Source organism: Petromyzon marinus, chromosome 54 (assembly GCF_048934315.1).
Source record: "Petromyzon marinus isolate PM22_M1 ecotype Great Lakes invasive population chromosome 54, UKy_Petmar_22M1.pri1.0, whole genome shotgun sequence".
Taxonomy (NCBI): domain Eukaryota; kingdom Metazoa; phylum Chordata; class Hyperoartia; order Petromyzontiformes; family Petromyzontidae; genus Petromyzon; species Petromyzon marinus.
The window spans coordinates 10,903,475-10,930,823 of NC_133720.1; the positions used below are offsets into that span (position 1 = coordinate 10,903,475).

At 46.7% G+C, this 27,349-nt stretch overlaps 2 protein-coding genes across 5 annotated transcripts in view; one reads left to right on the plus strand and one right to left on the minus strand.

Annotated features, from left to right (window-relative positions):
* Positions 1–15,394, plus strand: part of MTBP (MDM2 binding protein) — a 35,388-nt gene extending 19,994 nt beyond the window's left edge. For 2 of the 3 annotated variants that reach the window (XM_032974733.2, XM_032974732.2), the window contains exons 17-23: positions 2,791–2,886; positions 6,994–7,269; positions 9,701–9,893; positions 10,932–11,051; positions 11,840–11,953; positions 12,890–12,955; positions 14,718–15,394. In XM_032974733.2, the coding sequence (XP_032830624.2) occupies positions 2,791–2,886; positions 6,994–7,269; positions 9,701–9,893; positions 10,932–11,051; positions 11,840–11,953; positions 12,890–12,955; positions 14,718–14,756 (904 nt within the window). In that variant the 3' untranslated portion in view covers positions 14,757–15,394. The remainder of the gene's footprint in view (positions 1–2,790; positions 2,887–6,993; positions 7,270–9,700; positions 9,894–10,931; positions 11,052–11,839; positions 11,954–12,889; positions 12,956–14,717) is intronic. The other variant, XM_032974734.2, reaches the window with a different exon arrangement.
* Positions 15,395–16,656: 1,262 nt separating this feature from the next.
* LOC116954215 (beta-1-syntrophin) overlaps positions 16,657–27,349 on the minus strand; it is a 46,566-nt gene continuing 35,873 nt past the window's right edge. For both annotated transcript variants that reach the window (XM_076052187.1, XM_076052186.1), the window contains exons 3-8: positions 25,687–25,927; positions 23,592–23,811; positions 22,555–22,694; positions 20,302–20,501; positions 19,959–20,164; positions 16,657–19,531 (exon numbers count right to left, since the gene is read on the minus strand). In XM_076052187.1, coding sequence (XP_075908302.1) covers positions 19,439–19,531; positions 19,959–20,164; positions 20,302–20,501; positions 22,555–22,694; positions 23,592–23,811; positions 25,687–25,927 — 1,100 coding nt within the window. In that variant the 3' untranslated portion in view covers positions 16,657–19,438. The remainder of the gene's footprint in view (positions 19,532–19,958; positions 20,165–20,301; positions 20,502–22,554; positions 22,695–23,591; positions 23,812–25,686; positions 25,928–27,349) is intronic.

Sequence of the window (27,349 nt, forward strand, 5' to 3'; positions counted from 1 at the left end):
TTCCCATTGGGATTCAATGGGGAAACTTTATGTGCGTATACTTTTCTTGGTCTAAACTTTAGATGGGACTCCTGTAATGAATAATACGACAGCTTGTAGTCTCTTCCTTCCATCAGATTCCTGTTGCATAGTGTACATCTGACCTCCAAGGTCTGTGTCTCTTACAGCATTCCACCATCTGGGATACTTTAAGATGGCCAATTGCCTGAAACGTCAACCTGTTATATGTTTCTCATGTAAGGCCAGTTAGTTTGATATACAACTATAAATGTCTGCCATTTTTTTCGTATCATATACAATTTACTACTATAATGAGCCAAGAATGTATGTGTGTCCCACGCGTGACGTCACTCCACATCGACCAGCCTCCCTCATTAATAATCATGAATAGGTGACGTCCTTCACATGGACACTCCCCCTCCATTAATAATAATTAAACGGGTGACATCACTCCACATGGGGGGGGCGAGGCGCCTCCTCCCCCCTCCTACTCCCTCCTCAGCGTCAACTTATAACCCTCACTACAAAGGCAGAACCCTCACGTCACGCTATCTCCGTAACGCTGTTGAGACATAGAAGTAAAAAGGACGTCGTGATGAACAAGGGATTATAACCTTTAAATGAAATAAGTCTGTGTCACCGCGGCCTTACAAAATGCACACGAATGGATGCAATGAATATCACGTCGTTGTCTGATTTTCGCTTGCAAGTTTCAGATTTACTGCAATACACCCGTCCTTGGACGGGCAAAAGGCTCGTATATAACTGTACATGTGTGGTGGGTAATTGTCAGGCATAATATGCCACCATCACTAATGGAAATATGTAACTCCAGTCAGGGCCTAACAGGGGGCAATAGCGGGTCCGGCCTGTACCAAGTAGGACTGGTGGGTTAGGCAATCTGGAGGGTGGTTAGGAATCGGAGGTGGACACCCCAGGCCCCCCAGTGGAGGCTGGGGGATTGCGCAACAATCTAGGTCCCTCCAGAAGGTTCCAGAGAGTGGGCGTGGCCAGGGGCGGAGTGACCCTGGGAGCCCCATAAAAGCCGGACCCCAGAGCGGCTCCGGCAGTCAGCGTCAAGCCGAAGACCGAAGAGCTCGCCTGAAGACGAGGACCCTGAAGATCCCCGGACCCGACGTCCTTATCAGGGCCGGCTCTGAGTGGGCCAGTGGTCGAGACCCGAGGACCTTGGCTGGGGCGGGTCAGCCTCCTCTAGGTCCCGTTAGCTGGAGGGCTAAGATTAAGTGGTCCCAGTGGCTAGGGCACGTTAGCCCAGAGGCTATACCTCTTCAGGTCGTCGGGTAGAAGGGGCCATTACCCCTTCGTGTTAGGGACCCTGTGTGTTATTGTTAATAAATACGTGTTGCCTCCTAAGAAGACTCCGTCTCCATACAACCCACTACACATGTATATATATCATTGTATGTGTAATTGTAATTATACATGTATATGAAACAAAAAAACTGCCCGACTGCCTTGACATGTTCGCCATCCTTCTGAACCTTCTTCATCCACGCATACCTACTATAATCACCCAGGAATGTCTGTCCTTAACGCTCGTGGCGTCACTTCACATCGACCAGCCCCCCTCATTAATATTCATGAGCAGGTGACATCCTCGAAATGGACACCCCCTCCATTATTACCTACTATAATGAGCCAAGAATGTCTGTGTGCAACGCTCGTGACGTCACTCCACGTCGACCAGCCCCCCTCATTAATAAGCATGAGCAGGTGACGTCACTCCACATGGAGCACCCTCCCCCCTCATTAATACTGTAATCATGAGCAGGTGACGTCACTCCACCTCGAAAAGCCCCCCTCATTAATAATCATGAAGAGGTGATGTCTTCCAAATGGACACCCCCCCTCCATTCATAATTATTAGCAGCTGTCGACACTCCGAGGTGCCCCCTCCTCGGCGTCAACTTACAACCCTCACGTCATCACGTGATCTCCGTAACGCTATTGAGACATCAAAGTAAAAAGGACGTCATGATGAACAAGAGATTATAACCTTAAAATGAAATACGTCTGTGTCACCACGCCCTTACAAATTGCACACGAGTTGATGCAATGAATATCACGTCGCGGTCTGATTTTCGCTTGCACGTTTCAGATTTACTGCAATACACCCGTCCTTGGATGGGCAAAAGGCTAGTTATAAAATAATAGGTAAATAGCCCCACCCTTTTCACCGAGGTATTACCTACAAATAATAATTTACAATTGTAAAACGCATTTAATCGGTAGATCCCACCAATGAAAATCAGGAAACAAATAGAAACTGCAGGGTTAACGGCCAGAACTAGGGGGTGAAGACCAATTTAAAGGGGTGAGTTTTCAAAACAGACTTAAAAATAAGGTTAAGTTAATTTTGAAGCTGATGGCCTCCGAATTGAAATCACAAATGCGTGTAGTTTTAAAAATGCACAATTTAAGAATTACAATTTTACACAATAGCTATCAAATTAAAATCGATTTGTTTACTTAATGGTTGTGCACAACAGCACGTCTTGTACTGCATGTGAACAATACTACTCAAAAGAAGATGAAATCCTTCACTACCAGCTTAAGAACTGCATGTCTGCAAGTTGCCCACTTCACACCAGACCATGTTTCGGATTTTAACTATGCGCTGTAGATGCTCCAATCGCATAACAAAAACAACTTCGTGCAGATCCTATGGGTAGTAGTGGGAGAATCGTTCCAAGCCATCCTGCTTGGCTGCCTCGTTGTTTAATCTCGACCGTGCTGTGATTGGCCGTGATTTATTTTGGTTTGTCTCAGTGGCGGTATGAGCAGGTGGACGGAAGGGCTGACCGTGGAGAAGCTCTCATCCATGCCCTTCAAGGAGCTTCAGCACTGCCGGTTCCACGGGCTCGAGTGAGTGCAGCAGTCGTGAAAAAAATTAAGTGACCCCTTCTCTCCTGACAAGAGTCACAGAGCCAGCTTCCTCATTAATCCTGCCAGGGCTCGTCAAGTGTCGTGTGCCAAGTGGTTGGGATCTGTCCATATTCTGGCTTCGCACATCTTATATTTTTTTGTTTAATTTAATAAACACTCGCTTTTTTCTCAGTGTTATCCCGGTTGTGCCACTGGCGGCATGTCATTAAACAAAGTTTTTCTTCATATCTCTCTTAGATCACTGCCACCCCTTCCCTGATGTGTTCGAGAATGTCCCATGGAAGCAGATATCACAGAGCTACCTTTAAGATCCCTTAAAGTGACCTTTGCTGCACACAGTAAAGGCCAGCCCTTTCCCACTAGCTCTGCCAATGAGAAAAAATATTCGTCTCATGACAGCTCAACTGATATTTTTAATCCTCAGGTGAAATGTAGCAGCATTTAAATGTAATCATTGGTGTCTGGGGTGCACTCAAAACCTCACTGCACTGAGAGCCCGTTGTGATCACAGGCAGCCACCGAGATTTGAACCCAAGATTTTAATGGTGCCAGCTTAGCACTCTGACCTCTGAGCCCCCAGACCACCCCTTGTTTAATTGTTTTGACTATATTAACCCAAAGTGTTGTTTTTTAGAATGTGCCTGAATGCACCTAATTAGCAGAGCAGTTTCACATTTTTTCGGTATTAACTAAAAAACATTGCCTGGTTGGCAGAAGTGATACACGCAATGACTTCTCGCTCAGAGTTAAACTTCTCACATGCAGTTCGGATAAAATTAAAGTAGCGCTTCAGTCATTGCTTATCCAGTTATTTTTTAAGCTTACATAGTGGTAAGGGTTACTCCGTAAAGTGCAGGAGGTATTTAAGAGGTGGTGGTCCTGTTCTAAAAAAGCCTCCTCCCATGGGGGCTTTGAAGGCGTCTGAGCAGATCGGGGTATGTATAGTCACTTCCCACCCCCATGCCTTATGACACATTTACAAAGTGTACCCACAAGGACAACTTGCTCCCTTGCCCGCGCATGCATGCAACTGAATAGTGGGCACAGACAACCATGCCCTCTGTCTCCACCTTCACGACTATAACCTGTGCATCGATAGAAGACTTTTAAAAATGAAAATGAGAATTATTAATAAAAAAAATTTAAACACGTTTACTAGGCACAGACTCAAGTGCCCAAAACTGCAGCCATCGGAAAACGGCACGATTTAAAGTTGTAAGAGATGAGAGTGGACACGTCTTTTTTTAATTGAACAAGATTATACGCGTTTGGGAGAAGAGACGATGGTAGGTAATTTCAAAGTGGAGAAGTGGGAGGGAAGAAGCAGAAATAGAAGCGTCGTGACCTGCGGTGTTGGCGGTAGTTGAACAGTGTAGTTGAGACAAAACGGTCCGTGTGGGTAGACCAAGTCCTCAACATAGGTGGTGGAATCAGGGAGTAATGTTTATGGGAACAATAGATGTGGCAGTAGTTATAGAAGAGTGATAAGGAGCTGACTGACCGTCATTGAGCGAGATGCTTGGAGAGTTTGAAATATATGGACTTTTCTGCCAGGTTATATGAAAATTTGCATTTTTAACTCTTGCAGCAAGGAGCACGCACTACCTTGTGTCAGAGGACGGCTCCAGAAGATGAGATTGCATAATGCCTTCTGAAGTCCCCACAATAATAGAGGCCTCTTTATCCACAATTGCTGAATCGTATTTTTGTCATGTCCCGTGACATTGTTTTAAAAGCCTTCTGGCTAAATATATATTTTTTACCTTCATTGAGCTTTCCTTAACGCTTTATAATAGGCGAACATAACCCGCCCATGGGCTCCATACCCATCGCCCAATTGTACTCGTGCTGGCGTAGTGTTTTTTGGCTGCACTCTGTAACCGGCCGTCCCAGTTAAAAATAAACAACGGAAAGGGTTGGCATGGTCTCACGTGCCCACTCGTACCAGCCAGGCATGCCACGCAGCCAGCGATAAAATTTCTCCGCCCAGTATCACAAAGTGAAATCTTTTTATAATTTTTTTAAACGCCAACAATCAGCAAAAATGTAGTGCCACACTCCACGTTGCCCAGTGCTCATCTTGGTAACTTTTGTCAGGATGAGAAAAGTGTTTTATACAAAAATTACTGAAACAAACTATAACACGTGTTGATGGTGAGGATTGTTTGGTGCAGTACATCCTAAACTTTGTGTAAGCCTGTGGCATTCCACAGTGTTATGATTATAACATAAGGGACGTTGAGCACATTCTTAATCCTACAACTTGTATTGTGAATGCAGTTTTACCTATCACCTATTGATAAATGGTAGTTTATTGGACCGTATACTACGCATTTTTATATCTCTTTTTTAGGGTTATGAGATACCAGGAGAAAACTTGATCTCACTTTATAAGTTAGCATGGCAATGTATACACTTTTTAATTATACAATGGTCTTAAATAAATGTTTTCATTTGAAACAAATACAACAATGAAACACACAGTCAAAGAAGGAATATCATGGATATTCCAGTTTAAAAAATAATAATAATAATAGTCCGGTAATAGGTTAGCCACAGCTGTTTCGAGTGTAGGTCGGGTTTATGTATTGAGCTTAACACTAAGCTGAGGATTGAGTTGAAGTTTTGTTTCTGCATTGGCCACCGTAGGGTGCGTGAGCCACACTTACATACAAAAGAGGAATATTTTTCCGTATAGCCTTTTACAGACTGATCGGGAAAGTACTGTTTGTGAACAACTATTCAGGCCAGCACGATATGCAACAGTGTGGTGTGGCGAGCACCACGTCCGATCGCCTTTATCTCCAATTTTCTGGTGTTGATACAATGCACTGGATACTCATTTAAGGCTGAGTTGACATAGGGGAGGCCCAGGACAAGTTCAGATATTACTCGCCATTGATGTTAGCCATGACCAGGAATTGAACTTGGGTTGCTGTGTTCCTGACAATACCGACACAAGTGTGAATTTTGTAACCAAAAATAAGACCGGTTTATTTTGCAAGGGAGACCTGTTGTGTAAAATAAGGAATGTTAAGTATATTTCAGTAGGAAGCGAGCCATACAGTGATAAAAAACACATTAACCTTTGACAACAAAGTAGATACAGTAGGCATACTGTGTTAAAGAACAATCAGAATAACACTTAAATTTATATATTTCATACAAACATACCCTATACAGTGGTACCCCGGAGATCGAACTTAACTCGTTCCAGAAGGCCATTCGAACACCGATTTGTTCGAACACCGAATTAATATTCCCTAATGACATTAATTGGTTCCAGACACAAAAGGAATCTCTCATTATAAAGCATTTTTATTCGAAGTTTACAGTAATTACATGCATAAAATCATACAAGAAACACGATAAATAAATTAATAAAATACATGGAATAAATGAAATAAATGAACATTGAACTTCACTTTACCTGTAGTAAGGAGAGTTGATGGCTTGAGTGGAAGATGGTGAGGAGGAGGTGGTGGTGGTGTTATTGTTTGTAAGGGGAGTCCCCTTTGTCTGGGCAAGCGTCATGCACGCCGGCCATACGCGTCTCAGCCGTGTACAGGTTCTTTCAAGTCGCGATTGCCTGTTCGACCTCCGTATTTCGTTCGGTTTCCGGGGCAAAAAAATGTTAGAAAATATCTTTCGAACACCGATTTGTTCGAGTTCTGGTGCGTTCGATCTCCGAGGTTCTACTGTATATTGAATTATCAGAGCTGGAGTTTACCTAAATTAAACACGGTAGCATATTTCTTACTTGCTATTATTGGCGACCAGGTTGAGTCCATCATCAACTCTGGACACTTGAGAACTTCAGTCAACTTACAACTCATTCGGTGTAATTCTATGGGACTCTTATGTGAATCGGGCTGGAACCATCAACTTGCTAAAATTGAGAACCCGTTTTAAGTACGGGCAGCTGAAACGCAAATGAGATACAAAGATCCCACTGGTGGTGCCAGCTCGGCCCTCTGACCTCTGAGCCACACGGTCACCTCATTACACCTGACCCAGTTAAGTTAAAACATCCCTTCGCTAATTGGCCGCTGGTTTCCGCATCTCCTCCACGGTTCTCCATTCCAGCTATTGCCTGGACAGCAAGCGGTCACTGCAGGTCGACCGCACACTGGCTCTGCTGCAGTCACGCTACGTCCGGCACGAGACGCGATCGCCGTGCGGCCTCGGCGGAGACATCGCTTACTCCGTCGCCGCCACTGCTGCATCGTCGCCAGCGCCGTCGCCTGCTCCGTCGCCGGCGCCCGGTGCCCCGGAAGCTGGCAGTAGCAGCAGCGTTCTGGACGGCGAGAGGTTGCGTAAGCGAGGCAGGGGGGCGGCTGAGCCGCCTGGAATCGGCAGGAGGTGAGAGCACTAGGCGTGGAGTGGCCACGTCGGTTTAATCGATTGCCCTAGGTTCTTGTGATTGAATATCGCTTGTGTGAATTTATGCGAATCTTAAGCTAATGGCCCTTGACCAAATCACCTGGAATGCACACAACCTTGACAGATCTCGGAAGCTAAGACTGTTTGAGCCTGGCTTGTGATTAAATTGAAGATTAGCGTGCCTTACTGCTATTGGAGGTTGTGTATGTATGCTGAACTTCTTTCACACCGTATGTAGTCAACTGTGTGAATCAGAGGTGCGAGGGAAGGACAGCAAACGAAACACAAAAATACGTTTTAAAGAAATGAGTTTTCAGTCTAGATTTAAAAGTGCATAGCTCTAGTGAGTTCCTAATATCGGGAAGGAAGAGCATTCCAGACAGCCACAGAAGTGCATCTGAAAGTGCGCGATGCAGTGACCATCTTTGTTTAATGGCTGGCTAAAAGCCGCTGCGAGGATGGCCGGAGTTTGTGTGATTGTTTGTTCCTTGACAAGATCAGCAAGATAATGTGGTTCATTTGTGGCAAGCAATTTGTGTGTAATGAATGCGAACATTTCATGTGGCGCTACATTGTGGGCAATACAGCAAAATACATGATTATACTGTATATATATGTCCATATCCATGATCTGCCTTCACTCATCCACACAGACCAGAATGGTGAAGTATGGTCAAAGAACCACAATGACCTTCGCGGCATTGGAAGTTCGTCATCTTTTCAAGTTGTCCTAAATACATATAAACACGTTTACCATCATCATGGGACCCACTTTGTCAGTACCAAAATATGAGAATAGGTTTTCCCCTTTTTTCTGGCAACAAACAGGTGTTAAGATATTAGAACATCAGACTGAAACCTTTTACAAGGAATCATGTCTGCATTAACCATGCCTTTTGGCGTCCTCTGGTCTAACAACGTTTTGAGACGAGGCTCAAAATGAAAGCTGTCTCTGGTGTGGACCAATCAGTTTCAAAGACAATGCATCTATATTATCAGAGTTATGTTTTTTGTTTGCATTCTGACCACAAGTATTGTGGTCAATGCAGACATGATTCCTTGTAAAAGGTTTCAGTTTGGTGTTCTAATATCTTAACACCTGTTTGTTGCCAGAAAAAAGGGGAAAACCTATTCTCACGTTTACCATCCTGCCCCCCATTCTATGCCATTGATTCTATAAAAGGAGGTTGTGCTGCTAACTGACATTCAATATGTGGTCAATGTCAGTGATGCTATTCTTGATTAGTAACATCAACATTATTACTCTTTGTAACTATTCGGTAACGTCACGTAGGTAAAAAATAAAACAACAAAAATCACGACGTTTCGGCCACAACACAAGCGGCCTTCATCAGGTGAAGGGATCGAGGACAGCGCTGGAGTGAAACACAGCCATGCTCAGACCGCGGACCTTTAAGCTGTGTGCGAGGAAACAAGGTGCTTGACAAAGGAATTAGCATAACAAATAGCATTTGATTGGCCGACTTAGCATAGAGGTGGTGTACGTGCGGGTGGACTTGCCGTTTGGTGCGGGGGGGGGGGGGGGGAGTTTACCTATTGATGGTGTGAAAAGGGAATTTATAAGAGCTGCGAAAGTTTGGGGTACCACTACTTGAAAAATATACTGTTGAAATTAGTTTAATGTTTAGTTCGATTTAGAACATCTTTCCAATGGTTGCTTAATTTGAAACCATCTTCTCGGTTGAAATTGTGTCTGTGTTTGTAGATCTGAATTGCCTCGTGAACAAATCTCTGATAAAAACCCGTGGGGTTTGCAAAGAACCTTGGTATCGGAGAAAATTATATTGTAATCACCCACAGCGTTGTAACAGTGATCAGCCACGGCAGAAGAATTCGTTTTGCCGTGTTTCAAATTTGATTTGTGCTCGCGAATTCGGTCAGAGACATGTCGCTTTGTCTCACCGATATAGCAATCACCGCAGGTACAACTCAATTTGTAAACCTCGGGGTACTGTAAGTCAGGAATGACATCCTTCACAGATGGGATCAGATCACGAATTTTGTGTACTGTATTGAACCGGACCAGAATCTTGTGTTTGTTTAGAATTTTGGAAATCTTTTTAGTAACGCCTGCTATATATGGTAGTGTGATGGTTTTGACCGGAGTATCAAGTGGTTGTTTCTGTATGGAGGGAGAAACAGCTTGGCGGATGGTACGGTCAGAGTATCCATTCCTTTTGAGGGCCAGGTGTACATGTTTTAATTCACTGGTCAGGTGGTGTTGGTCCGAAATGCAATGAGCCCTATGGTATAAAGTTTTGATGAGAGAATTCTTTTGGGCTGGATTTTCGGATGGATCCTTGCAGTCACGAAAGCTTTAAATCTAGAATCAACATTATTGTTGTTCATACTGTTTATGAAGATTACATTCTTCGTTTTCTCGCTTCAGCGGCAGGATGCTGCGCTCGGAGAGTGGTGAGTCGCTCAGCTCCTGGTCGTCCCTGCGTTACAGCGCCTCCGTCGATAGCAACAGCAGCAGTGGTGGTGGCGGCAGCATGGCCGCCCCCGTCAAGTGCCGACCCCCAGGGCCCTCGCGGGACACGCCACCTACAGACGGCACACCGTCGCTCCCACGCCACACGGTGCCACATTTCAGTTCAATAACTACTCGTATGTTGAACTTTTTTCGCACTGTACATAGCTAACTGTACTTATCAGAGGTGCAGGGGTAGGACAGCAAACTAAACAAAAAAAGCAGTTCTCAGGAAATTAGTTTTCAATCTGGATTTAAAAGTGCATGGCTCCAGTGGCTTCCTAATATCGGAAGGAAGAGCCCTCCAGATGGTCGCAGAAGCACATCTAAAAGCGTGAGATGCAGTGACCGTCTTTGTTTGATGGTTATCCAAAAGCTGCTGCGAGGATGACTAGAGTTTGCATGATGGTTTATGTTCCTTGACGAGATGAGCAAGGTACTGAGGTTCATTTGTGGCATGCCCTTTGTGTGTAATGAGTCCGGCCTTATAATGTATTGTTCAGCATCCGGTAGCCAATGCAGTTCAATGAGTCCCGGACGGACACTGTCGGATCTTGCGGGTACCCGTTATGACATGTGCCAAATTATTTTGCACAAGTTTCAGCCCTCTAATGTTTTTTTCCAGACATCCCGTAGAGTCGTGAGTTGCAATAATCGAGCCTTGTCGACACATTGCTATACGCCACCGTGTTGGCATGCAGCATATCGTCCAGATGAATTAAATATTCCACATGGCAGTGCCATTTGTTGGATGTAAAACTTAACTGGTGCCAACATGTAAGTAGTTTACATGCATATTAAATGGAGGATCGTGGGTAACGTAATTTAAACAGCAAACTGACACCGGTTTGTTTCGCTATGTAAAACGTGACAAGACAAATATTTGAGTAAACGAGTTATAGTCTTAGGATTCCTACTAACACAACTGCTGCTGAAAACATCCTTCCAAAAAGCCCATGGGTTGATGGACAAATTTTTTATTTTAAACCTCATTTGATTAACATTATTAATGAATTAAATAACTAATTTAGGATTAAATCATCTACATTAAGGTTTTCGGCTACGTGAAAATGTTATTGGAAAAGGTCGGCCAGTGCCACGTTGAACGTCTTCTCCGTTTCTAATTTTGGTCCTCCACAAATTCCAGGAACAGGTGCACGACGAGAAGCAAGCGCAAGCATCTGAGAAAGGTCAGAGGTTGCGCGACTCGAGTTCAGACGGAGCCTCCAAGAGACCCAAGGAGTCTCGCTTGCAGAAACACAACCGGGTGAGCAGCAGCAGCAGCAGCTCCTCGGCGAGCCGGAGTTCGCTCCCCCGCTTTGCCAGTATGCCACGGCGCGGACTGCGGCTCTGTCGAGCCTCGGAACACCGTGCCCCGCCTGGCTTTGTTGATGCACCCTCGCCCAAATCTAGCTTTTGTCGTTTACTTAATCTGCATATTCTCAACAACAGCTTACTTTCGGGAACATTAGATGTTGTGCGTTCACCTAACTCCTGCAGCCATAGAGGCGTCATGTAACATTTTCTTTTTTAAGAAACCACTTTTTAATAAAAGTGTGACTTTGGATCGTGACTCGTTGCAATGGGGGTGAATTGTTATACGCCTTGTGTGTCGCACTCATTGCACACAAAGTGCTTGCCACAAATGAACCACAATACCTTGCTGATCTCATCAAGGAGCATAAACCATCACGCGAACACCGGTCATCCTCGCAGCGGCTTTTGGCGAGCCATCAAACAAAGATGGTTCAGTGCATTGCGCGCTTTCAAATGCGCTTCTGTGGCCGTCTGGAATGCTCTTCCGATATTAGGAATCCACTGGACCTATGCACTTTAAAATCTTGTTGTCCTTCCCCCACACCTCTGATTAGCACGGTTGTCTATGTACAATGCGAAAGAAGTTCAACGTACATACATGAATGAATGTATGAATAAGCTGGCGTCCCAACGAACACGGCAGTTGCGTTTTTGCAACTCAGCCGCGGCAACATTAGTTGCGCAGTAATCGTGTAGCGTAACCCAAAAGAGTCTCTGCGGCCCCTCCCTCGCTCCTAGATGCTGCTTGACGTTGTCTCTCGCGCCGTCGAGGATCACGGCATCGCCCTCGGGCACCCGTGCTACAACGCTTGCAGCAAACGCCTCTTCCAGATCTCAAAATTGTACCTCAAGGTGAGTGTGAGGGCTCCACTGGATCTCCACCGTCGTAGCCATTGGTAGCGAGACGTTAATTACCTCGCCTGGTATACAGGAGGTCGCGAGTTTGATCCCAACCCTGACACCTGGACATTTGGAGGTTGCATGTCTCTGTCTCCCCACGGTCGCGTCGATTTTTTCTTCAGGTCCTCTGGTTTCCCCCCCCCCCACATTTAGAATGAACATGCGTTTTAGAGTATTTGGCTGCTAGAAATGTTCACGTCATAAGCCACTTCGTTGAGCTGTCATTTGTGATACCCAGGTTGCTTATGAAAAAAAGCTATATAGCTCAGTGGGCCTTACCTGATAAAATAAAAAATTGTTTAGTTTAGTCACTGCGCCGTGAACACAGTGGTACGAGTTCGATTCCCCGATCATACTAATATCAGGTGCGATTATTTGATCTGGCCCCGAGTAGGTTTACTCGGCCGTGAATGAGTACCTGCTGTGGTGTGTAAATGTCAGTGCTGTCGAGACAAAGGTGGCCGTGCATGGTGCTGTCCACACCACTGATTTTGATGGAATAGATCATTTCATGCCAAGCATCTACAAAAGATGTCTGTAGGGTTGCATTCTTGGGTTGCAAAATGCACTTGAGGGACAAAATGTGGCAAAGTGGGGTATCACACCGCACTATAAACCCAGCAACCCGAGTTCAATTCCCGGCCACGGCTAACAGCGGGCCAGTGATAGACATGTCATCTGCCCCTGTCACAAACCCCACACTTCCTAGCATTGTGAAGTATGGTCAAACTTTCCCCGGGACTGGCATAGCATTGGAAGATCTTACAGCAGTGGCTCAAAAAAAGGGCTGTAAATTATTATTCTTATTAAATATTTGAGAGTGAATGTGCATTGAGAGAGCTAACGAGATTGTATGAAGGTTCGTTTTGCTCCCTTCCTCCTGGGCAGGATCTGACCACGTCAAGAGGTCTACACGAAGAGATGATCAAGGCGGCCAAAAACAATGTCCAGCAGGTACGCATGTCCCTTCTCCGCCTCCTCCTTGGGGCTCCATAGGCAGGTGACATTGCATCGATTCATCATCAATTAAAATCGACTCTTACGCTCGAATTATGCTTCGTGAGAAAAGTTTTGAGTCGGCGTAGATTAACGTCTGCGACCCAAGGTAGGAAATTTGACCTTGAGAATTGGAACAAAAAGTCGAAACGTGCGCATAGAAGCGTTGAGAGATACGCACTCACACTGAGCAGTACAAAATATGAGAGAACGAACAAAAGTTAGATTCACTAAATGTTTGTAAAATCTAATTTTTACGCACGATTCGGTGCGTGTGTTATGAACGGTGGCATCCATTTTCATAAACGAATCCAATTTTTATTTTATTAACGCTGCTGCTGGACCCAGTGGCATGAACCTTTTTTACAGGCCAACTGAAGTTTAAAAAATAGCGTCCAGTAAAGGCTCGTCTGTAAGATTGACCTAAGCTTTCGCTTCGAGCACTGCTGCAGAAATAAGTGGTTGTGTGTTGTGAGCTTGTTTGTGTGCATTATGTAATGAAATCCATCTTTCATAGTTGAGCACAATTGGTCCACTGTGACTTTTACATCTGCTTCATTGGCGGCGACCAGTGGTCGATTATTGTGCAGCAACGTAGAAAAGTTTACGCTGTGCCAGATTTTCACGCGGCATACAAATACAATGTGTGGCTTCTAAATGCGACCATATGTCAAGACGCTGTGCAGAAGCAGAGGAGTTCTCAAGAGGTGGTCAGTCACGGGCAGAGGAGATCAAAAAAAGGTCTTGAGCCAAGACTTGAAGAGAGGCAGGCATTCAACAGTTGGAGGACCGGAGTTCCAGCCTTTGGAGGCAGCTGAGGAGAACAAGAAACCTCCCATAGAGCAAAAGGCTAACTGGGGACTCAGACAAAAGATCATTGCTTTACTTTAGCGGACAGTGAATGGAAGGGAGTAGAGTGAGATAAGAGGGGAGACGTGGGAGAGTGCATGCAAGGGAGTAGTGAGATGAGAGGGGAGAGGTAGGAGAGTGCATGGAGAGGAGTAGAGTGAGATGAGAGGGGAGAGGTGGGAGAGTGCATGGAGAGGAGTAGAGTGAGATGAGAGGGGAGAGGTGGGAGAGTGCATGGAGAGGAGTAGAGTGAGATGAGAGGGGAGAGGTGGGAGAGTGCGTGGAGGGGAGTGGAGTGAGATGAGGTGGGAGAGTGCATGGAGGGGAGTGGAGTGAGATAAGAGGGGAGAGGTAGGGGAGTGCATGGAGAGGAGTAGAGTGAGATGAGAGGAGAGAGGTAGGAGAGTGCATGGAGGGGAGTAGAGTGAGATGAAAGGGGAGAGGTGGGAAAGTGCATGGAGAGGAGTAGAGTGAGATGAGAGGGGAGAGATAGAAGTCTGCATGGAGTGGAGTGGAGTGAGATGAGAGGGGAGAAGTGGGAGAGTGTGTGCAGGGGAGTGGAGTGAGATGAGAGGGAGAGGTAGGAGAGTGCATGGAGGAGAGTGAGATAAGAAGTGAGAGGTTGGCTTGGACAAGTCCATGGATGATCTTGAAGATGGAGGGTGCGGTTTTGAAATAGGATCAACACATTTTTTGTTAAAACGTTGATGAAAATATCATGTTTAATATGCAATGCACTTTTGGAAATGTTTCCAATGTTACGCTATTTTAAGCTGCTCACAAATAACACAGCTGTTGGGACGTAGTGTTGAAGTGACTTGGGCGACAATGCCAAAACGGTTTGGTAATAATTTATCTCTTTCACAAACAGGTGGTGGAGTGGGTTCTGGAGAAAAATGCCAAAAAATAATGCGATTTTCGTCTGCTACTCTGAAAAAACCCATCATCAAGCCATGAAACAGCCACACCTGAATGAAGGACTTCCCAAGCCATCAAAATGAAATCCTGCCCTGCAACGTTTGACAGTCTACTTTTACAATTGACCCTGGAGGTGTTCTGAAGCTTCTAACGTCTCCTTGAGATGCTCCGTAGAATGTTCAGCGTGGTTTTACGCACTCTTATGTTTCTAAAAAGTTGGTCGCATCTGTGCTCGCGACCTTTTATAGAATTAGCGAAGCACCCGTGCCGGTCTGTGGCACCCTCGTGATATTGTAAGTTTTACTTCTTCCGTGGTAAGTTGTGAACCAGACACCCTCATCAAAGATGGGGTGTGTTGCTTATTTTTACACAGCTAGTTCCACTGTTGTTTTAACTGGCACTGTGCTACGCAACGTGGGCAAGCAGAAACGGCTTGAGATTCCTTGTGTTAACATTGTTTCGGTGTGAGCTTTTAACTGAAATCTTCGAATTTTTTTACATGTGTTTTTATTGTACTGCCGTTTTGCGGTATTGTTCAAAGAATGTTTATCCCGCTAACTTTTGTTTCTTAAACGGACTGTTTTGCCATATTTAAGCTTACATTTTGGAAATAAAGCCGCTGAAATATAATATTGAATGAGCATGTGTCTAAAAAATAGAACTTTGAAAAATATTTTTCAAATGTATTTTATTAAATCTTGACTTAAAGCTTTCGTGACTGCAGGAATTCATATTCTTTGGGTCTTTCGGTAAAGTCACGTAGATAGGTTCAAATTAATAATAAATATAAAATAAACAATAAACTACGACGTTTCGATCACAACACAAGCGATCGTCATCCTGATGATTTTATATTCATTAGTCTTTGGTTCTTTCTGGAAAATGAACGTCGGTATAAATTAAATCACAATGTTTCGGGTGCAATACAAGCATTCGTCATCAGGTGGGACAACCGCAGCAAGAAACAATTGCTGAAGTGGATGGATGCGTGTGTTGCACCCGAAACGTCGTGATTTATTTTATTTTCTACCTACGTGACTCTACCGAAAGAACCAAAGAGTATGGATCCCTGCAGTCACGAAAACTTCAAATCTAGATTTATATTTTTATTTATTTTAAATTTGTACCTATCTACGTGATTTTACCGAAAGACCCAAAGAATATGTATTTGATTAACTTTATTTGTAGCCGATTACGTGGGCCCCTTGAAAAATTCTGCCTCCAGAAGGCAGGAAAGCCCCGACAAGTTGAGCCAAGCATGATGGGGCTGATATTGCCGATGACATTGCCGACACGTGGAAACGGTGAGACTTTCCCCCTCCCTCCAAACTACATTAGTGATTCGAATGGTCGAACAACTGAACGGATTAATCGATAAACGAAGCAAATGACATCATAATCAAACAGCCGTTGGGATAACACAAATGGGCTCTTTATTTAGAAAAAAATGAGCAGGCGTTGCCATCAAAGCATTGTTCAAAGTGACAGCCCCCAACACTGATTGTGTGGCTGTTACTCTATTCAAGAACCACCAATGTCATTGCTCGCACCGTGCAGCCAAAACAAATATTTTTGAAATCGTTAGCCATAATCGTATCCACTGCTGGATGACGACCCTCCCATGCTGTCGCCATTCCCTCAGCCTTGTGGAGGAACAATTCGTTTCGTTCCTGCACACGGAGCTGATTTCATTTCTCCATAGCCACGTCAGATTGCTTCTAGGGCATGTTTGCTCCGGCCAGCATCCCCCCCAACTCCTTTCGTGCTGCAACTTGCCCTAGCACGCTCACTTTTGACTAACAGACGATTCACGCACGTCATTGACAATGAAAGTGGAGCCGTGTACGAAGAAATGTGTAGAGGTGCATGCTTGGAGACAATGGACAGGAACGTTTGTAAGTATGTATCGATATTTATTGTTTATTTATTTCCCCTTACACATTGCAGCACAGGTTAAGGCACTTTTAACACAAGCAGCGTATAATTATGGATGTTACACGTTTGACAATCATTTTTAACAACACATTTCCGATAAGTTATGGGTTGCAATTTTACGTCAGGCCTGTGGTATTTCATCAGTCACTTTCATGATTCTTCGCTAAATTTAATTTTGCTGACGGATTGGCAGCATCGTTAAGCCTCGAATGTTTTTACCCGGACGGTATTGTCATTTGAAAACCAAATCAGATTTAATTCGTGTTTTTAGATGGGTGTCAAACAAAGTTCGAGTCGCTTCCCTAGCAAATGCGTGCGATGGGACGTCGTCGCGTGTGGCCACACACCGCAGATCTGGCACATTGTGAGTGTGCTGCATCAGTGCTCCACGTAAGGTTATGCCAATTTTCTTCTTTCGTATGGCAGGAGGGAAAGGCAAGAGTTTTGAAATGTCTTTAAGGTTGAATGCTAATGTTCTTTTAACCAATCCAGTGCCAAGAAAAAGTCGTGAATACACGTTCTGCCCCCTATTATGTTTGGCAAAAGTCACTTAAGTATCCGTGCCACGCGAGACATTAAAGTATAATTTTCATACAATAGGTATTTGTAAGTAATGTGTAGGAAACGTGACTCGCTGCCTCAAATATGATCGTTATTAACAATTTACTATGAACATGCATTTACATCACAGACCGTTTCAGTATTTTGTTACGTATACCTTTTTAGTTATTAATCTTGCTATCAAAATTACTTCATTCACTTGCTTGCTTTAACGACGTTACGAATTTGTGCAAGACGTTGCGGCGGCGGTAGCAGCGTTGGAAGGGCCTCGCCAACAAGGAATTTTACTAGCAGCCACGACGGCAAAGTTGGTTCGAGCCTGCGTTTCTCCACCGCTGCCAACGCTGTCCCTGACATTTCATCTTGAGGAAGAGGCCTTGCAATTGAGTCCCCGAAGGTCTAATCGCCAAGGTCTCTGGTTCAGGCAACCCACAACGTATTTGCGCTTCACCACTTCTTAGCTGGCACGTTTTGGGCCAGGGCTTACTTTTAGCCGGGTCTGTCCGGGTCAGTGACCTTTAAAAATATTTCCACGTGCAGTGTGCCTTCTCGCCTATGGCTGTGAGTCCGCATGCTAGTCACGTGCCTACTCCAGTCTACCAAATGGCTCAGAAAATATCCATGGAGAAATGAAGCCACCATCTGGATGACTCTCACCCATATCGCAGACAGGACCTCTTTAGACTTGGGCGCCACGGTGGTGAGACGTTAACTACCTCGGCTGGCAAACAGGAGGTTGCGGATTTGATCCCGGCCCCTGACGAATATAAATTTGTAGTTTGCATGTAACTCCCCGCGGTCACATGGATTTTTCTCTGGGTCCTTAGGTTTTTCCCCTCCACATTTAGAATCATGCGCTTAGAGTATTTGGCTGCTATACATTTCCACGTGATAATAAACCACTTCGTTAAGCCATCATTTGTGGCCAGGTCGCTTCTGAAAATAACTATATAGTTCAGTGGGCCTTACCTGGTCAAATAAAAAATGTTTCACTTAAATTGGGGACAGTTTTAGGTAGTTGGTCACTGCATGGACCACTGCAGTTCACTTTTGTAATACTTGCACTTGAGCAAATAAATAAGATTGTAGTTAATTTGGCACAGACTAGGGGATACAATGAATATATATTATAATCGTTTTTAAATACATACTTTAGATATCTAAGAGGTAAAGTTAAACTTTTTTTTATTACACTGCAACCTACATTTCAGCTTAAGCTGAATTCATGCAGCTTCGGCAAATACAAGTGAAAGAAAATACGAATCATTATTCGTAAAATTTTCTCATGTAACGGATTATTATTTTATTTTCCAAAAAAATGCACTGTAAAAATTGATAACCGAGTGGATTTCTTGTCAAGTTCATGCCATTAAAAAGGAAAAATATTTGCAGCAGCAACAACAAAAATTATAACATTATCTTTCTTAATGATGTAATGTGGTAGGTTTGAACACATTTGCATAGCCCTTTTAAAAGTAAAACAATTAACAGTCATCCATCACAAACTCTAAATTGTATACTTGCGTACCTTGTAAATACCTCTACGCTACTGCCTCTTGCATAGGTATATAATTACACGTCGTTTTCTCTTTTTTTTACACAGTTTATTTACTGTGCACAACTGTGAGCATGGCATTGATGGAAGTTTCTCGTCAACAATTGTGGTCCTCGTTGCATGAATGCAGGCACACTGCTGCTGGAGCAGGCACACACACACATCATTGGATCACACAAAGGTTGAACCGACTTGAGTGAATTTGTTTTAATTTACAACGCTTCCACGTTAACACTCGGGCACCCTTCCTCCACCTTCCCCCACCCCCCCAAAACCGTGTACAATGCCGGTGTTTGCATTGACCCGTCTGGTGTAAAGCGCTAAACGCGAGGTCGCATTTACAGCCGCCACCACCCCCCCCCCCTTCTCTTTGTGCTCCTCGCAATGCATTGTGGGTGTCCCCAAGGAAGCCCAACGCCCCTGGAAATAACTTCACCGTAACGAGGGCGCCGATTCGCTCAAAATTGATACAAAGCGAGCAACTTCGTCGTCGTCGGTCGGCTTGGCGCTCGCTCACACGCGCGCGCGCGCCGTTCTCCCGGTGACCTCACGCTTCATCCCGAAAGTTCGTCGTTATCCCTGCGCGCTTCTCGAGTGCGTGCGAGGTGACGTCGCGTGCGGCTTCACGCGAACAGGCCGAGCCGCGTCACCTTGGCGGAGAGGAAGGAGTGGAGGATGAACACCACGGGCTTGGGGCACGAGCGCAGGTCCAGCTGCTGCAGTCAGGGGACAAGCGAACGGGAGCGGCGCAGTCAGCGACACGACACACTGCTGCCTCGAAGCACCCTGCGGGCTATTAGACGCTTCGAATCGTCAATTTAATACTCTTTGTTAAGCCGCTGCTGTACGAGGGCCTCCTCATGCAGTGTTGGTCAGGGGATTGTTTGACCATACTTCACCATGCTGGTCAGTGCGAGCTGGTGAATGGGGGGGGGGGGCGTGGTGCCTAGGACCTGTTCAGATATAACGCTCCACTGATCTTAGCCATGACCGGGAATCGAACCGAGGTCATCATGTTCATAGCGTCGTGCACTGATATTGCCTCACTCCCATCGATTGAATATCGATTTAATATCCATTATAAAGCTCGCTACGCAAATAGCAGGGGGGTGGGGGGTTGTCGGGAGTCAGGGGCTCACTCACCAGCTCGCCCTCGGGGCCACCGAAGTCGAGGAAGAGGGCGTGGTCCCCGTCGTCGGACGACATGCGCAGGCGCTCGAACGGGTAGCGCAGGATGGGCGTCGGCGCCGCCGCCCCCCCCACCGAGCCTCCCCCGCCATCGCGGCTCAGGCAGAACCCCTCCTCAAAGTGGATGCTCAGCGTGCAGTCGGCGTCCCGCAGCTTGCACGCTGAAGGACCAGGGGGGCGGACACGCGAATCGCTATTGATCGGCTCTCGCGCGAACGATTGGGAAACGCGCTCATTGCGAGTGTAGGAGTGTTTTTTTTTAGGATGGACGATGTTGATTCGTCGTCTGTGCGCGTACCCACGGACACCTCCTTGATGAGCTCGGCGGCAGTGTGGCAGCCTTGCACGACGAGCCGCGTCCACGCCGCCAACTCGCGGTTCGTCTCGGCGCGGAAGACGCGCGTCTCCACGCCGTGCCGCGAGCCCGTGCGAGTCGCAAACGTCAGCTCCGTGTGGGGCGGCGGAGGAGAGCCGTGCAGCGCCCCCGAGTGCACCAGCCTGCAGCCGGTGGCCGCGTTGGGGGGGGGGGGGTGGGTGGGCCGGGTTAGAATGGTGGGGCTACGGGCGCTGACACGTGCGCTGACACATGCGCGCATCTGATGGATGTATGTCCGTGGATAAGCAAGCCTTGTGCAAATACGTCTATCCTTGAAAGACCCAACACCTAAGATCTCCGGGGTAAGATCTCCGGGGTAGGATCTCCGGGGTAAGATCTCCGGGGTAAGATCTCCGGGGTAGGATCTCCGGGGTAGGATCTCCGGGGTAAGATCTTTGGGGTAAGATCTCCGGGGTAAGATCTCCGGGGTAAGATCTCTGGGGTAAGATCTCCGGGGTAGGATCTCCCACGAAGCTGCTGTTCCACCCTACAACCGCATCCATTGCACATACCATGGCAGTAGATGCAGATGGCGAGTTAAACAAAATAAAACTAATATAAAGTTAATCATGGAATGGAGCCAAACACGACTATGAAACCACCGATTTGCATGTAAATGTGGACACGTGGCTTCGGAGTGAAAACCCAGACCGTAGTAGCAGCGTCCCATATACTGGATGTGTCTCATGCCGCAAGTGTCCTGTTCCCACATGTCCTGTACTCCTAATGTCACGTCCCAGAGTTTCCTGTGTCCATGTGCCAGGTTTCAAAATCAGAACATTTTTACTGGAAGAATCCGATGAGCTATAAAGCTCTTTTTTTCACATGTCCAGTAGGGGTGGGTGAAAACGTTACGATACAACTAAACCATTCACATCCTACCAGACAAAGCCCACTGAAGTATTAACTTATTTTTCAAAAGTGACCTGGCCATAAATGATAGCTTAACAATGTGGCTTATCATTTGGACATTTTCAGCAGCAAAATAATCTAAACTCATGTTTCTAAATGTGGAGGGAATAACCGGAGGACTCTGAGAAAAAATCCACATGATCACAGGGAGAGAGAGACACGGAAACTCCAAATATACAGCAGCAGGCGTCACTGTCAGGATCGAACCCACGACCTGCATACCAGGGAAGGAAGATAACATCCTGTTACCACGTGCCCCATGTTCCATGCTACTAATGTCATGTTACCACGTGCCCCATGTCCCATGCTACTAATGTCATGTTCCCACGTGCCCCATGTCCCATGCTACTAATGTCACGTGCCCCATGTCCCATGCTACTAATGTCATGTTCCCACGTGCTCCGTGCCCCATGCTACTAATGTCATGTACCCACGTGCCCCATGCTACTAATGTCACGTTCCCACGTGCCCCATGCTACTAATGTCATGTTCCCATGGGCCTCAAGTGCAACATTTCATATTATTATTCCGCCGAGTGCCCTATTTCCTCCATGTGTCCTTTGTGTGTTTCCACGGTTGATTACGTACGGTGTAAATAATTTTAACATTCGTACCGTGTGTGCAATCTGAATTAGAAAAGTTTTTTGCTCGCTGTGTACCCCATGTCCTGTGTCATGGCCCCACCGTTATCCTGTTCCCATGCTCCACGTGTGCCCATGTATCAATAGCACAACTGGTCTTTCCCTCCACATTTAGAAACATGCATTTAGATAATTTTGCTGCTATAAATTTCCACATGATGATAAGCCACTTTGTTGAACGATGATTTGTGGCCAGGCTGCTTCTGAAAAAGCTAAAAGCTCAGTGGGCTTTTACCTGGTCAGGTAAAAAAGGTTCTTTAGGACATTTTCTTGCTCGTAAAAAAACATTTTAGTTATATTTGTATCTAATTTTTAAGTTATTTGTTTACCTTTCCTATACTTTGCACTCCTATGGTGTTTTTGTATCGTTTGTTGTTGTAACGTTCTGACCCCGTGCCCCCTACTGGACATCTGTGACAAAGAGCTTCACAGCTCATCAGATTCCTCCTCCAGCACAGATAAATATTCCGATTCTGTCAATCTCAGTTTTCCGTGTGCCCCGTCCTTACGCGTGCGCCGAATTTCATATTCTCGCGTGAACGTTACCCCCGCGGGAGGTGGGGGGGGGGTGGGGGGAATGTCCCCCCCACCCACCCCCCCCACCGTGTCTGCGTGGCCGCACCGCGTGGCGAGCAGCGGGTGGCTGACGAGGGGCGCCGCCCAGGCCTCGCGCGTCCACGGCATCGTCTGGTGCAGTGCCAGGTCTCTGTCGGTGAGCACCATGAGCACGGCCTTCCACTGCGAGTGGCCCTCTGCCGTCACCTGAGAAGGTGCGGGGGGGGGTGGGGGTAACACGGGATGCGTCGTGACGTTAGTTTCGTTTCGGGGGGGGGGGGGGTTATTGCGACAAAAGCGCGAGCCCCCCGGTACAACGCCCCGGGTAACGAACAGCAGCGAGTGTGGGTGGGGGGGGAGGGGGTGATGGAGAATCTGAAAAAAATCGACGGGGCGGAGGGTATTGGACACTCGCTGCCCCAGTCAAGTGGGGACCCCGCGTCGGGGGGGGGCAGGGGGGTGGGGGTGAAGCTTTATATGGGGGGTGGGTTGGGGGGAGGGAAAGAGGTGGGGGGGGGGAGGCAGAAATAACCAACAGACTTAGGGGAGGCACCAAGGATAGGGGGATAGGGGGGGAGGGGGGGTAAAAGGGTTAGAAGGGTTCAGGGGTACGTTATTTCACGTTCATCACCATCACCGGCGTGGTGAAGTATGGTCAAACAACGACCAACGTACCATGGAGGCCATCTAGGGGGCCGATGGCTGTAAGTTATTTCCACAGTATTTCATTTGTTCATTGTTACCCCTCGGATATTTTTTGGTGGTCCATATCTTATTGTACGCGATCATCGGGAATAATTGGGCTCGATTCCTCACTCCGGCGCCTCTCTGCGCACGTGCAGTCGGTACACCACCCCGTTGTGCATCGGTTTCCTCCGGCCCAACCGGTTACTTCCCATCGCCAAAAAACGTTACGACGTCATTAGCGTTGGCCAAACATCCAAACAATGCAGAAAGGACCCTCTCGATAAAGAGTATTCGGTTTCGGTGTGGCTTTTCCGTGTAAATACGTTCTTTCAATATCGCGTTGCCTGCCAAATACAACGCAAGGCACCGCCCGCCCCCCCTGCCCCCCCCCCCCACCACCCCCCGGACTCCACGCACCTGCTGCGCCAGCCAGCCCATGTGCTGTACGGGTCCCCAGTTGCCGCCGCCGCCGCCGCCGCCGGCGGCTTGCAGCAGCTGGTTGGCCTCTCGCACCGCGGCCTGCGTCAGGGCGGCCGCGTTGGCGTGCAGCGAGCCGAACCACGCGTGGGCACCGGCAGAGTCGCGGCAGCGCAGCACGATGGTGTGGGCGCTGTCTGGCGAGTGCAGCTCGATCAGCCTGGTCGCGGGGAGGGGGGGGGGGGGCGAGACGTGACCGAATGTACACAGATATATGTTTAACTTATTTCGCACTATTCTTAGTTTTTTCGGTAAAGTCACGTTGAAGGGAAACAACAAAATAATAAAATATATATAAAACAATAAAAAAAATTCTCACGACGTTTCGACCGTTTGAGTTATGGTCGAAACGTCGTGAGAATTTTTTATTGTTTTTTATATATTTTATTATTTTGTTGTTTCCCTTCAACGTGACTTTACCGAAAAAACTAAGAATATGAATTACTGCAGTCACGAAAGCTTTAAATCAAAATTTATTTCGCACTGTACGTAGTAAACCGGGTTAATCGGGAGGTGCGGGGTGAAGGACAACAAACTAAACACAAAAAGCAGTTCTAAGGAAATGAGTTTGTCAATCTAGATGATGATTTAAAAGTGCATAGCTCCAGTGGCTTCCTAATGCCGGAAGGAAGAGCCTTCCAGACGGCCGCAGAAGCGCATCTGAAAGCGCGCGATTGCGGTGACCACAGTCTCTGTCAGATGGCCGAGCCAAAAGCCGCTGCTGCGAGGATGATCGGAGTTCGCGCGATGGTGGTTTACGCTCCTTGACGAGATGAGCGAAGTACTGCGGTTCATTTGTGGCGAGCGCTTTGCGCGCAACGAGTGCGACCTCGTAATGTATTCGTTCAGCAGCCGGAAAGCCAATGGAGCTCGGCGAGCACTGGACGGGACACAGTCAGGTTATTGGTCAAGAATGGTAAAAAAAAAATACGGAACAAGTTTCATCGTTTCTATTTTACTGCAGTGTCATTCTTGCCGGGCACGTCTCGGAGGCGTTGCAGCGTTTGTAACGCGTGCGTCTCATTTAGCACTGCGGCGGGGAAACCACAGGCGACCGGGGAAGGCGGCCGGAACCGGCGCCAACGACTGCCCCGAGCTCTGTGAACTTACATTGGGATGATTTCACACGTAGGCTTTCGCGACCAATATCATCCATAATACCGGTTTTTTTTGGGTTAGATCGCGTAAATATATAAATGTGTCGTTAAACCCGCCAGGAGGCCTTCTCCACAAATCTGACTGTCGCCTGATGAAGCTAGTTGTAATTACTGGCGAAACGTCGTACTCAGATTGTAAATGTTGTGGCTTGGGTCTCCAACACACCTGTGTGCTGTACTAGTAACGAATTGGCATCTTCTGTTTACGTGACAAACTTTACTAATTGGCTGTGTCGGGTGGTGGCGGGTTTAACGACACATTTATATATTTACGCGATCTAACCCAAAAAATAAACCTGTATAATGGACGATATTGGGATGTCTGGCCAACTCCACTTTTGAGTGTTTATACAAGTGCGAGGACACTGCAGTGGGATGGAGCGGTGGGGCACAGGGGTTAACCGTCACGTGCTCAGGTGCGGGCCTCAATCCGAGCGATCACCAAATCAACCCGATGAAGCTTGGAGAGCTGAATGGAGTTGAAAGGAACTCGCAAACAAACACGTTGCTGTGGAAGACCCAACGCAGAAGATCCCTCATGGTCCATGAAAGGTCATGGACCATGAGCATTCACGAAGCTTTCACGAAGCTCATGGTCCACCCTAAACCGCATCCGCTGGAAAATTAAAAACTCTCCGGTGTGCGACTGTGGTCATCCGGAACAGACCATACAACGTATAACAATGCCCGATCCACAAATAGGAAGGAGAGCTGACAGCGATACACTCTGCTGCTCCGGACGCGGTTATTTGGCAGAACATAAGACTGTCGTCGTTGCTCTGCATCTGCGTCGGTAAGCCGTACGAGGGAAGAAGAACCAATGAATCCGTGTCGCCGAACCGCACGGGCTCATCCTGTCCCCCGAGCCCCCGACTCACCTGTTCTCGGGGTCCGGCTTGCTGAGGTTGCGCGTGACGAAGCACATCTTGAGCGGGATTCGCTTCTTGTCCTTGGCGGCGTCGTGGACCCCCGCGTCTGGCGAGCCGCCCGCCGCGTTGCCGGCCGCTGCCGCCACCGCGAGGCTGGGCTTGGGCGTGAGCGGAGGCGCCACCTCCCAGCCCAGCTCTCCGATGGGAGAGCCCTTCTTGAAGTAGGGCGTCACCTCACGCAGGTACTTGACTGGCGCGTGCGCGGGGAGGAAGGGAGGGCGAGAGTAGGTCAAGGTCAATAGGTCGTCACGGATGACGTCGGTGATGCCTCAATTGCCACCAAGTTGCAGTGTGCATACAATTATCTGCCGCGTCTCGTGACGGGCACTGCAAGTTCCGACCAAATCTGTCCAGTGCTCGCTGAGCTGCATTGGCTTCCGGTTGCCGATCGGATACGTTATACGGTCGCACTTATTACACACAAAGTGCTTTCCACAATTTTTGATTTAAAGCTTTTGTGACTGCAGGGATTCATATTCTTGGTTCTTTCGGTAAAGTCACGTAGAAGGGAAACAATAAAATAATAAAAATATAAAACAATAAATTCTCACGACGTTTCGACTGCAACACAAGCAATCATCATCAGGTGTGAAAACCACAGCAAGAAAATTTGAAAAAAATTTGAAAAAAAACCCGCCCCTTTTTTTTTTTCAAATTTTCTTGCTGTGGTTTTCACACTTGATGATGATTGCTTGTATTGCAGTCGAAACGTCGTGATAATTTTATTGTTTTATATTTTTATTATTTTATTGTTTCCCTTCTACGTGGTGACTTTACCGAAAGAACCAAGAATTTGCTTTCCACAAGTGAACCACAACGACCTTACTGGTCTCGTCAAGGAGCATGAACCTTCGCGTGAACTCCGGTGGGCATCCTCGCAGCAGCGACTTTTGGCTACGCCATCGAACAAAGACGGTCATCGCCTCGCGCGCTTTCAGATGCGCTTCTGCGGCCGTCTGGAACGCTCTTCCTTCCGATATTCGGGACCCACTAGGAGCTCTGCACTTTCAAATCATCATCTAGATTCAAAACTAATTTCTTTAAAACTGCTTTTTGTTGTTTAGTTTGTTGTCCTTCCCCCCACCCCCCGCACATCCGATTAACACGGTTGGCTACGTACGGTGTGAAATAAGTTCAACATACAGAGGTCACGTGGTCAACGTGTCCTCCTTCGAGGCTTGTTATTAGTCTCACCATCATCACCACCATCGGGGTGTAGGTCTTCCCCTTTGATCACTGACCTCTGGATGCTCACAACACAAGAATAATAATAAGTGCTTCTTTGGTTCTTTCGGTAAAGTCACGTAGAATGATAATAAAATAATAAATTGATAAAATAAAATAACACAATAATATAAAAATAATAGACTGTCTGGTAGGACAGCGCTGTCCTACCAGACAGTCTCGCCCCCCTTCACCTGATGAAGGCCGCTTGTGTTGTGGCCGAAACGTCGTGAGAATATTATTGTGTTATTTTATTTTATCAATTTATTATTTTATTATCATTCTACGTGACTTTACCGAAAGAACCAAAGAAGATGAATCATTGCAGTCACGAAAGCTTTAAATCGAAATAATAAGTGCGTCAAGGCATTTCCTCAGGAGGCGCCTG